This window comes from Danio aesculapii, chromosome 23 (assembly GCF_903798145.1).
Source record: "Danio aesculapii chromosome 23, fDanAes4.1, whole genome shotgun sequence".
Lineage (NCBI taxonomy): Eukaryota > Metazoa > Chordata > Actinopteri > Cypriniformes > Danionidae > Danio > Danio aesculapii.
Genome location: NC_079457.1, coordinates 41,664,438 through 41,677,061, shown reverse-complemented (window position 1 = coordinate 41,677,061; position 12,624 = coordinate 41,664,438). Strand labels below are relative to the sequence as shown.

General features: G+C 37.0%; 1 protein-coding gene across 1 annotated transcript in view; it reads left to right on the top strand.

Moving 5' to 3' along the window:
* The window catches only part of lamb2 (laminin, beta 2 (laminin S)), a 74,480-nt gene that overhangs the window by 51,617 nt on the left and 10,239 nt on the right, over nucleotides 1–12,624 (top strand). The window contains exons 18-27 of the mRNA XM_056448704.1: nucleotides 25–217; nucleotides 307–450; nucleotides 1,172–1,403; nucleotides 2,409–2,572; nucleotides 5,727–5,951; nucleotides 6,205–6,422; nucleotides 9,756–9,852; nucleotides 9,929–10,301; nucleotides 10,529–10,713; nucleotides 11,447–11,688. Coding sequence (XP_056304679.1) covers nucleotides 25–217; nucleotides 307–450; nucleotides 1,172–1,403; nucleotides 2,409–2,572; nucleotides 5,727–5,951; nucleotides 6,205–6,422; nucleotides 9,756–9,852; nucleotides 9,929–10,301; nucleotides 10,529–10,713; nucleotides 11,447–11,688 — 2,073 coding nt within the window. The remainder of the gene's footprint in view (nucleotides 1–24; nucleotides 218–306; nucleotides 451–1,171; nucleotides 1,404–2,408; nucleotides 2,573–5,726; nucleotides 5,952–6,204; nucleotides 6,423–9,755; nucleotides 9,853–9,928; nucleotides 10,302–10,528; nucleotides 10,714–11,446; nucleotides 11,689–12,624) is intronic.

Here is a 12,624-nt window from a genome sequence, read left to right as displayed (position 1 = left end):
TTTTTCATCTCCTCTTCTCTCCAGATCGCACTTCTCCCCCGTTACTCGTCTCTGGAGATGTTTACTGCAGGAGACCCGGCCTCTGTCGCACGCAAGCAGAGTTTCGAGCGTTACCGCTGCCACGAAACTGCCAAGAGTGTGTCCCGTCCACAGATGAGTGAAGTGTGTGCCAAACTCATCACCAGCATGTCTGCCCTCATTAATGACGGTGCACTGGGTGAGTGTCAAAATGAAGGAGTATATTGAGGAATGTTAGGGGTTTTGTTTGTGTATGTTGTTTTAAATATCAGGACATTCTTCCCTCAGCGTGCGAGTGTGATCCTCAGGGTTCGCTCAGCTCTGAGTGTGATGTTCGTGGTGGTCAGTGCCGCTGCAGGCCCAACATATCAGGCCGGCGCTGTGAGAAATGTGCACCAGGAGCTTACGGCTTTGGGCCTTCTGGATGCAAACGTAAGAGAAATATCAGTTTCTTTTTTATGGTGTCCTTGTTATTGTGTTATTGTACTGTAAATGCTGTGTAATATTAATACATAAAATTTAATTAGTAACATGAGTTAGGGCTTGGTTTAGGGTTATTGCATGTGCAGTAATTATTCATAGTTTACTGTTATTACTACAGTAAGAACATGTAAACAAGGACACTGTAAAACAAAGTATTACCAAAATATCTTAACCGTTTTAAATATAATATTACTCTGTCTTGTTCCTCTATATTTTTTCTTTGATTCTGCCATTTCGGCATTGTTGCTGTGTGGTTGCTTATGCTTAGTCTTTTGTTTGTTTTTCTTTCTCTTCTTTTTGCTGTTGCTGTTTTATTTTGTTACATTCTTTGTTTTCTTTTTTGTTTTAATTGTAGATGTTTGTTTTTTTAAGTGTATTTCATTTGTGTATATTTTCAGGTTTGTTTGTTTTGTCCTTTTTGTTTTTCTTTGATTCCTTTCAGTTTCTTTTACTTTGATGTTTTTATTTTATATTGTAGCTGTTTGTTGTTTTTTTATTTTATTTATTGCTTTGTTTTTGATGTTTTTTGGTTGTTGCTTTTTGTTTAAAATATTTGGTTATATATATATTTTTTATTTTATTTTTTTTCCATTGATTGATTGATTGATTCATTCATTGATTCGTTCATTGAGTCATTGATTCATTGATTCATTCATTTCTTTGTCTTTAGTTTGTGAATGCAGTTTGGAGGGCTCTCAGAGCCGGTTCTGTGACCTGTACTCAGGACAGTGTCCATGCCGGCATGGAGCATATGGCCAGCGTTGTGATGGTTGTCAGGCAGGACACTGGGGCTTCCCAAACTGCAGGCCATGTCAGTGTAACGGACATGCTGACGAGTGCCATCAGAGGACTGGAGCCTGTCTCAACTGCAGAAGCAATACAGCAGGAGACAAATGTGAAAGGTACAAGCAAAAAATCAGAGTGTGTACTGTATTTAAAAGGGTCACAAATTACCTTTTTGTTCATTGTATACAGTTATCCAAGGTCCACTTATAATGTTGTTATGATTTGTAAAATCAAAAATGTAATAATTTAGAAGTAATAGTCAATATTCTGGTTTTGGTTTGTCCCTCCTCATGGAAACACACAATTTGAATAGGTGTAGTGGTAGACTCAGATGTATATTGGTGTAACATACAGGTCGAGGACAAAGGAGATGAGGATCCACGTGCAGTTTATTATAAAGTTTAGTCAGGCAGGCAATGGTCAAAATGGTACAAACTGGAGCATGAGGAAAATCCAAAGCGCATAGTCAAAAGCAAGGAAATGGTCAGGACAGGCGGGAAAACAACATAAACGATAAACAAAACAAAGGTCAAAACCATGGTAAGGCAAGATCAATGAAACGCTTCATAATGCTTAAGGAAAAACAAGACTCAGCACTGTGTGTGAGAATGTGAGTCCAACTAATCCGTCTTAAAAGTGCTACAGCTGTGTTCAAGTAATCAGGGATGATCCGGAACCGTTGTGTGTGTGAGGTGCCTGATGGGAAATATAGTGCAGTTTGGTGGCAGAATTGTACTTCGGGTGAATGTTTTCCAGCGATCTGCAAGGGCTAGATCACTGGTGATCCTGACTATTAGTATAGTAAGATTGACTAATGATTATTTTGGAAGGGCAGCTGTGTATGTTTGTCAGTCTAATTCCTTTATAGATGGTTGCTGTTGCTGTGAATAAGCTAAAAACACTTAAATACTTAGTTCATATCAAACAATATGTAATAACAGAGAAAGCAGCAGTGGCCACATAATAAAAGTAATAAAGCATCACATTCACAGTCAGTCATTCTGGTAGATTCAGTATATCTGAAAATAAGCAAATGTTTTCCCAACTTAAAGCACAAAGGATTGATTTTTCCTGAGTGTTTTTCTGCCCAAGCTAATGTAATAATTACCTCCCCGTCACAGGTGTGCTAATGGCTACTATGGAAACCCAGTCCTTGGTTTAGGGAGTCAGTGTCGGCCCTGCCCCTGTCCTGAGGGCCCCAACAGTGGACGCCACTTTGCTGCCTCTTGTTACCAAGACAACCGCAGTCAACAGGTGGTCTGCAACTGCAACCAGGGTTACACAGGTATTTTTAAACACCACAATTCTCTTTGCTTCTAGCGATGGGTGGAATTAAATCTCTAAAGATGAGGTACAGTTTCACATGCAGTTGCATTTCTTGCATACATGCAACTGGAAAATGTACGCTGAAAAAAATGATTCAAAGATGATTCCTTGGAGTTACTCATTTTTTTAAGTTAAGTGGTTGTAAACAATTTATTTGGGCTGAATTTAAACAAACAAATTAAGTTAAACATTACTAAATTTAATTAGTTTAAATTCAACTCATATAAATTGTTTGCAACAACTTTGCTGAAATCGTTTTTTTCAGTGCAGTATGTCATCCCGAATTAATGAGTGCTTGAATAAAGCTTTATATTTAACCCCCTGAGTCCATCTGCATCTGGGTATGATGCGGAAAATGACACAAATGATCAGAGATAAAGGCCACTGTCACTCTGAACAGACGTGCAGTGATCATGTGTGTTATATCTCCTGTCCCCTTCAACTGGACACAGGGATTGTAAAGCGCTCTGCAGGGGCAGTCCTCAATCGTGAGTAACCATGAAGACCCACCTCCACCTCTGCTGCCCGACCTCCATCACGCATGGCTCGTGCACTTCCCACCTTGCATGCACGTTTGCAGATCCCTGTGAAACTAGACTAAGTGTGCTTTGACCCCAGTTTAATTGTACATGACTGACCAGTTTTAGGGAGTGTACAATAAACATCGTAGTAGTTTTGAACATGCTAATAGATGCTACACTGGGATAGAAATGAAACTAAAATGCTAACTTAAAAAGCTTTTCTGTCATTTAAAGCAATGCGTAGCCTAGTTCATTTAAATGCACCGTTTAAAAAACACAATCGAGTTATGTGAGAACGTGTTTGTACTGTAGCAGCACCACAACAGCAACACCCTGCAACCTTACAACAGCAACACACCAGCAACACCCTGAAACAGCTTAAGTTAAATTTGTAAGAATTATAAATCTTCGGATTTAAAAATGGAAAATCAAAGTCATGTAAAAACAAAGAAGCTCTAAACAGGACAAAGTGAGCAGTTTAGATATTTCAATTCACAAATAGATAGCCATGTAGCCTTTAAACAGCATTTCTTTTCAAGGTTGGACAATGTATTGTAAATTACAAATTGATTTCTTAATTAGCTACAGTGGGTGACACTTCAAAATGACCATTACTGTCGCGTGTGGCGCCACAGCAGTAAAGGGATTAAGAACATGTTTTTAGGTGTAACAGCAGTTTGCGACTGTGCCGCCAGGGGGCATAAAGGGATGGGATGCGAAAGGTCAGAAATATACAGTAGCTGTAAGTTCCCTGCTACTTGTAAATGAAGATGAAATAACTAAACAAAGCAAGTTAATTCCTTCATTAATTATTAAAAACTTGTTAACAAGCTTTATTGTCATTGTAAACTTAAGTGCAATGAGGATTCATTTTGGAAATAAAATAATACTTTTTGGAAACTAAAAATAAAAGACAACTAAAATGAAAGTACAAAGATATTCATACATACATACACAAATAAATAAATAAATAAATAAATAAATAAATAATAAAGCAGTCTTTTAGCCTAAATATAGAGAGATGTACAGTGTTTGTTAATTTAAAGTGATAGAACAAAGACAGTCAATAAATAAGCTTTTTTCATTTATGTTTTTATTTAGTTTTCATTTACATTTTCTATGTTTATTATATTTTACTTTCTCTTTATATGTCTTAATTGTTGTACATAAATAATAAATGAATAATTAAATAATTATTTAATTATTTACTTAATTACTAAATAATTATTTATTTAAAGAAATTGCCAGTGAAACACAGAGAAACATCCGGAGCATGGTCTAAAGGACTTTTAAGTTAATGCTACTTTATCGAAAGCATAAAAATAAATTGACCTACCTCAAGCAGATCCATAATATTATAATAAAAAAATATTTTCCCACAGGACAAAAATTAACTCCGGCAAGCTTATTTTTAATCATTTAGTTTCAGTTCAGTTTTCTTTTGAAAGTTCAATTCATCTGTCAGAACCTTTCCATCTACAGTTGAAGTCAGATTTATTAGCCCCCCTGAATTATTAGCCCCCATGTTCATTTTTGGAGAGATTTTTTTCAACACATTTCTAAACACAATAGTTTTACTAACTAATTTCTAATAACTGATTTCTTTTATCTTTGCCATGATGACAGTAAATAATATTTGACTAGATATTTTTCAAGACACTTCTATCCAGCTTAATGACATTTAAAGGTTTAACTAGGTTAATTAGGTTAACTAGGCAGGTTAGGGTAATTAGTCAAGTTATTGTATAATGATGGTTTGTTCTGTAGACTATCTAAAAAAAATATATATATAGCTTAAAGGGGCTAATAATTTTGACCTTATGATTTTAAAAAAATTGAAAACTGGTTTTATTCTAGCCGAAATAAAAAAAGAAACCAAATAAGACTTTTTCCAGAAGAAAAAATATTATCAGACGTACTGTGAAAATTTCCTTGCTCTGCTAAACATCATTTGGGAAATATTTAAAAAAGAAAAAAATTCAAAGGGGGGTTAATAATTCTGACTTCAACTGTATATAGAAACAAAACTATACAAAATAATTTTGTTACATAGATATTGAAATTTAGATATAATTTATATCATAAACCCACTGTATACATACCTGTATGCATTTATATATGCATAGTTAATATACACAGTGCACACGCTTGAATTATGTCAAAACAAACTTTTAATTTGGATGCGATTTTATTTTATTAAAATAATTTTTAAAAATATTCACTTTCTCCTACCCTAAAAAGTTTTCCCATAATGCAGTTATGTTAACACTAAACCACCAAAAATCCTCCTCAATTAATTCCTACTTGATTTAACATCTTTCCCCTCATATGTGTACTGTAAACCTAATATTGCTTACTTTAATTATGTCCTTATAAAGTTTCACTCAGAAACCATTTGTGAAATAATACAGGTTGTGGAAAAGGCATCATGAAACTGAAAGTACTTCTCAAGAGTACTATAGCTGACAACTTAAAAACAATTGAAATGTCATAAAATGTCATTCACATGTATTCAGTTGATATATCTTTACATCTTTTAACAGAGCAAACATTATTTTATGCAACTGAACTTCTGCTTTTTTCATGAACCAGGTCCACGTTGTGATGAATGTGCTCCTGGTTATTACGGTGACCCGTCTAAGCCCGGTGGCCAGTGCCAGCCATGTCGTTGCAGTAATAACATCGACCTGTCGGATCCTGAGTCTTGTGACAAGCGCACTGGCCAATGTCTGAAGTGCCTGTACAACACTGAAGGGCCTGACTGTAGTGTGTGCCGGAGTGGATACTATGGAGATGCCTCTCGACGCAACTGCCGGAGTAAGTCCTAAATAATTCTACTACATTGTAATGCACAATTAACAGTAATAAGCATACAGTTGAAGTCAGAATTATCAAAATTATTTAAATTATTAATATTAAATGGTTTTTAAAAAATTAAAAGCTGCTTTTATTCTAGTCGAAATGAAACAAATGAGACCTACTCCAGAAGAAAAAAATATTATAGGAAATACTGTGAAAGATTCCTCGCATGATTTTGACTTCAACTACATAAACACTTTCTTCTACCCAGAGTGCACCTGCAACTTCCTAGGCACAGAGCGCAGTCAGTGTCTGTCTCGAGATGACTGTGTGTGTCAGCGTGCCACAGGTCAGTGTCAGTGTCTGCCTAATGTTATTGGACAGACCTGTGATCACTGCGCTCCAAACTCCTGGAACCTGGCTAGTGGACAAGGCTGTGAGCCCTGCGCATGTGACCTTAACAATGCCTACACATCTGCCTGTAATGAGGTATTCTCAGCTTACAAACACACAGCACATCATTTTTAATAAATACAGAAGACTTGTGTGCATTTGACAATGACAGTGTCAGTTTTATTTCTGACAACCTAATTGTTTTATGCTGAATCGACTCAAATTTGTAAATACAGTTACGTTAACTTAACCGATTTGTGTTGGGACAACATGAAGGAATTTTGTGGAACCCAGAATTTTTTACAGTGTATGTGTCACAGCCAGGCCAGGTTCTCCCCACTCATTGTCACCTGATTTACCACGTCCTCGGTCACCACAATCAGCAAGATCCCCGGCACCTGGGCTGTTTCTCAATATGCGTTCTTCAGCGATCTTGTGTCCTCGTGTTCTTGTGTAACGTCATCATCAACTGCCAAAGTTCTCTTCCAATACTCAAGACCGCAAGAACAGAGGACACGTGAAACTTACCGGATGTGTTCTTGATATCAAAGATGTATGGATGCAGACTTGAGCACTGAACTCACTCTAGAAGTCTAGACCGAGTGTTTGTAGAAGTGTTTTTCTCGCTGCTGTCGCCACTGGCTTGCATGGTTAGAGCTGCACATCGATGGATTTGCTCTTCAGTGTTTGGATTCTCACTAGTGAATGTTAAAGCACACTGAACTGAGCTAAACTGATCTGAACTTAAACACTGAAAACTGGACTGACTTTGTTTCAAATTACTATAATCTTCTTTGTGAAGCTGCTTTGACACAATCTACATTGTTAAAGCGCTATACAAATAAAGGTTAATTTAATTTAATTTAATTTAATTTAATTTAATTTAATTTAATTTAATTTAATTTAATTTAATTTAATTTAATTTAATTCAATTTAATTTAATTCCCAGAAGTTATTGCAACTGGAGGAGGGAAGCGCAGCATTTTATATAGATTTATTATTAAAGTTCAGAGATATAACTTATTTATCTCAGGAGTTTCCCTAAATGAAACGTTAACTTGGACATCTTAATAAAGGAATAAACACATTAAGGGTGTTTATTTGCTGAAATTTGTATTAAAATATGTTTTATTTATATTGTGCAATGTATATTTGTAAGGTTTTTATGCATAGTATATATTTTAAATAGGGAAAAACAATAAATCGTTGTATGAATGCTGTAATGTTTCAATAATTTTCCATTAAACATGCGTGAATGTCACGTGACCATCAGGAAGAACGCAGCATGTCATTTCTCACTGGACACGCTCTCTGTTCTTGTGGTCTCCCGAGCTCAGTCTTCCGAGGTGACCTGGCAAGACCGGTCTTTACAAGAACGCAAGTCCGCTCTCTGCGTTCTTGGAATTGAGAAACAGCCCTGAATTTTGTCATAGTCTGTGTCGCACCACAGATAATCATTCTACATTGCACTTTCTACAGAGAACAGGAACATGAAAACTCAGGGAGAACATGGAGTGTTTGACAATTCAATACAGGACAATAAGCAAACTGAAAACAGGGCTTAAACAGATTACAAACAGGGGTGACACAACAGGTGGAACTCATGATCATAGACACAAGGTGGGAAACTGAACAAAAGGAGTGACATGACATAAACATACGCACATGGAACAAACACATGAGACACCACATCTAGACGCACCACACATGTGACTTTGCAAAGGACTGCACTACAACAGCATGCTGCAATTTTAGTCATTGTTGTAGATCTGGGATCTGTGTATCAACTGTGCAAAACTTTTACACTTTTAATACATTGTTGTCCTGGTAACCTACCCTCAGGGATAATAAAAACACTTTAAACCATTCAAACTTAATTATTCATTTTAGAAGGACATATTAAATTGATCGCAAGTGACAGTCATCAATAACGTTACAAAATATTTCTATAAAACGTTCTATTCATTCTATTCCTGAAAAATAAATCTGTAATTTAAACATTGATACTAATACTTTTTTTCTACGGAAACAAATCAGTGTATTATATTGATTTCTATTATTCTATAATATAAATAATGATTTTAAAATTAATTTAAAAAGATAATGTGTACAATGTTGTACAACAATATTGTGTTTTTAATAGTACTGATAATAAATGACAAATTGTTTGTCTATATTTTGGGCAGCAACGTTACAGATTGATCACGGTTTTAGGGTCACGGTTTCTGTACTATATACAGTTGAAGTCAGATATATTAGCCCACCTTTGAATTTTTTTTTCTTTTTTAAAATTTTTCCAAATGATGTTTAACAGAGCAAGGAAACTTTCACAGTATGTCTCATAATATTTTTTCTTCCGGAGAAAGTCTTATTTGTTTTATTGCGGCTAGAATAAAAGCAGTTTTTTTATTTTTTTATAAACATTTTAAGGTCAAAATTATTTGTCCCTTTAAGTTATATTGTTTCTGATTGTCTGCAAAATAAACCATTGATATACAATGATTTATCTAAATACCCTAACCTGCCTAGTTAACCTAATTAACCTAGTTAAGCCTTTAAATGTCACTTTAAGCTGTATAGAAGTGTCTTGAATAATATCTAGTAAAATATTATTTACTGTCATCATGGCAAAGATAAAATAGATCAGTTATTAGAGATAAGTTATTAAAACTATTATGTTTAGAAATGTGTTGAAAAAAATCTCTCTATTAAACAGAAATTAGGAAAAAAATAAACAGAGGGGCTAATAATTCTGACTATAACTGTATATGTATGTATAGAGAAGCTGGTAACAAGGGTCAGCATGGTTGCATAAGGGGCTGTTCACATATCCTGTCTAAAAGCGCGTGGAAAGCACTTCCTTCACCATTTTCAATGCACATTGTGCTCACGCTCTCACGCCATCTGTCATTGCTAGGCGACCATCAACCGATTTCTCAGAGGATGACAAACTGACAAAACATTGCTGCAGCTCTGATTCAAGTTTTATGTATGAGGAAAATTAAAAAGCACTGCAGTGTTTGGGTGTTCTGAGATAATTGGTTTGTCTGAGATAATTAGTCTACAGAAATGTGTATATTCCATAGAAAGTATGAAGCTGTTTGGTCAGTTCTTGTCATGTGACTCGCGGTGCGTTTATGGTTTTCTGAAATGTTTTCAACTAGTTGCGCCTGGAATACGTGAGCGTGTCACTCCCAATATGCGTGTGCCTGCTTTGGAAATGACTATTGGATAACTCTGTAATCATACTCTACCATACCAGGCTCAAGTAAAAATACAACTGGAATAGTACCTGAACTGTTTAAGTACCTAACTGTTTTTGATGACAGATATGGTGCCATATTTATCTTATATTAGACGTTGCTAGATTCATAATTGGTCGTATTGTAAAATATTATTAGTAATCTATTTTAATCCAAATTCATACAGTTCACAGGCCAGTGCCAGTGTCGTGTTGGGTTTGGAGGAAAGACCTGTACAGACTGCCAGGAGAACCACTGGGGTGACCCAAGAGTGCTATGTCGAGGTACTAACTCGTTTAATTCACAATCTATCATAATTGCCCAAAATCCAACTGATTTGGTTTTTGTTCTCTCCCCCAGCATGTGACTGTGACCCCCGTGGCATTGAGTCATCCCAGTGCAACCGTATGACGGGTCACTGCGTGTGCCAGCAGGGCGTTTCTGGTGTCCGCTGTGATCAGTGTGCCCGTGGCTTCTCTGGAACCTTCCCTGATTGTAAGCCTTGCCACCAGTGTTTTGGGGACTGGGACCGTATCGTTCAGGATTTGGCCACCAGAACTAAAGACCTCACAGATCGAGCCAAGGAGCTTCAGACCACCGGCCTGACTCGAGCATTCGAGAGACGCTTTAAGGAGCTGGAGGACATGCTGGCACAAGCACGGGACATTGTTAATGCCCGCAATGCCACTGCTGAGGCTGTGACCACTCTGATGGGCATGATAGAGGTTCTTAGGTACAGATATGCTTCAGATATGGTCTGGAGGGAATTACATATGTCATTATATTTCATTACCTTGTAATTTGCCTTAGGTCAAAATGCTATGTGTTGTGAGTAGCCCTCCACAGGTAGAACTGAATACAAAATGAAATTAAATGTTCACAAATATTATAAGCATGTATTTTAGTTTTGCCAGGTAATCATCTTACTTTGTTTATGTACTGTAATATTGCATTCTCCAGAGCTCAGATTGGCGAGACCACAGACACACTGAACCAACAGGAGGGAGACCTGACCGCTGTGCAGGACAGTAACTATGAGGCCAGTAATGCTTTAAGCACACTGGAGAGAGAAGCAAAAGAGCTCAACCTGAACGCAGATCAGCTTAACCGTCAGCTTGACATCCTCAAGAACTCCAACTTTTTGGGTTAGTGAACCAGAAATCCAATTACAGTTGCCTTACAAAGTGGTATTTTTGCATTGTATTAAATAATCAAAAATATAAAGAAGCATAACAAAATTTAAATAAAAATAAGGGACAATCTATTGGGAAGTTTTGCTATTATAAAAGGAAACTGTAAAAAAAAAATGCAGGGTTCCACACAATTCCTTTATGTTGTGCCAACAAAAATCGATTAAGTTAACTTAATTGTTTTTACAAAGTGGATTGAATATAAAACAATTAAGTTGTCCCCCAAAAACCCTAAGAATTATGTTGATTCAGATCATTTTAACACAAAAAAATTGAGGTACCTGTTTAACATTTAATAGGCGGCACGGTGGTTCAGTGGTTAGCACTGTTGCCTCACAGCAAGAAGGTCGCTGGTTTGAGTCCCGTCTAGGCCAGTTGGCATTTCTGTGTGGAGTTTGCATGTTCTCCCTGTGTTCGCGTGAGTTCACTCCGGATGCTCCAGTTTCCCCCACAGTCCAAAGACATGCACCATGGGTGAATTGAATAAACTAAATTGGCCATAGTGTACAAGTATGTGTGTGAATGAGAGTGTGTATGGGTGTTTGCCAGCACTGGGTTGCGGGTGGAAGGGCATCCGCTGTGTAAAACATATGTTGGAATAGTTGGCGGTTCATTCTGCTGTGGCAACCTCTGATAAATAAGGGAGAAATGAATGAATAAATGTTTAACATTTAATGTCTTTTTTCAGGTGCATATGACAGCATCCGGGCCTCGTATAATAAGTCACGTGACGCGGAGCACCGAGCAAACAGATCTACCACTGACACTTCCAGCACAGTCAGCCAATCAGCAGACACTCGCAAGAAAACAGAGCGGCTGATTAGCCAAAAGAGAGACGATTTTAACCGCAAGAATGCTGCTAACAAGCGTACACTCACAGACTTAAATGCAAAAGTTCAGAATCTGGACTTAAAGAAAATCAACGAAAAGGTAAGCAGTGCATTTCAATTGTTTTACAGATATTACCTATTGTAAGAGATAGTTCAACCAAAAAAGTGAATCTTTTTCCAAATTTGTTTGTGACAAAAGAAGATATTTTGAAGAATGTTGGAAACAGGTTGCCATTGATTCAATTTTTTTTTTCTTCATCCTACTAATCCTCATACTCATCCAAATATTGTTTTATTCAACAAGCTTTTTTTTCTCCAAAAATATTTGGAATTACTTTAAAGGGCACCTATGGTAAAAAATCTACTTTTCAAGCTGTTTAAACAGACATATGTGCATGTATGGTGTATAGACCATCATATTGAGGTGATATAAGCACACCCAGTGTTTTTTGTTTTTTTATTTAACAGCATAAAAAACGGTGGACCAATTGGAGCTGTTTTTAAATCGACCGCAACTTTACGTAGGAGAGCGGTCCCCCCGCCCACCAATATTGATTGACAGGCGCGTCATCATATCCTCAGTTTGTTGATTCACGTCCGCCATTTTCAGCGTGAGTCGAAGCGATATCACTAAAGGAACACCCTAGCTCTATTTTTAGATGCAAGGCTCATTGGGCTCAACACAAGATCAATATTCTCCACATTATCACTCTATTCAGAATTATTGGTTGTATCTTTAGGTAGGTTTGCAAACATGTGTACTTCTCATTGAGTCTACCTTATTCTTCAGCCGTTTGCATTTGTCGCGATCCCAGAAGCTCCCTGTGATCTTAACTAGCATGCGTTTTAGAATTCTAAACATCGGTTTCTATCAGGGTACACTCAAGTCGACAGCTGGGCGCCGCGGATCGCTGCAGAAACCTATGTTTAGCATTCAAAAATGCGTGGCGCGACGATTCAGGACACGTCATGTTTCTGCCGCGCCACAGAGAGTGTCTGGTGTGCCGTGTCGCGGCTTCGAGCGGCACATCCGGTG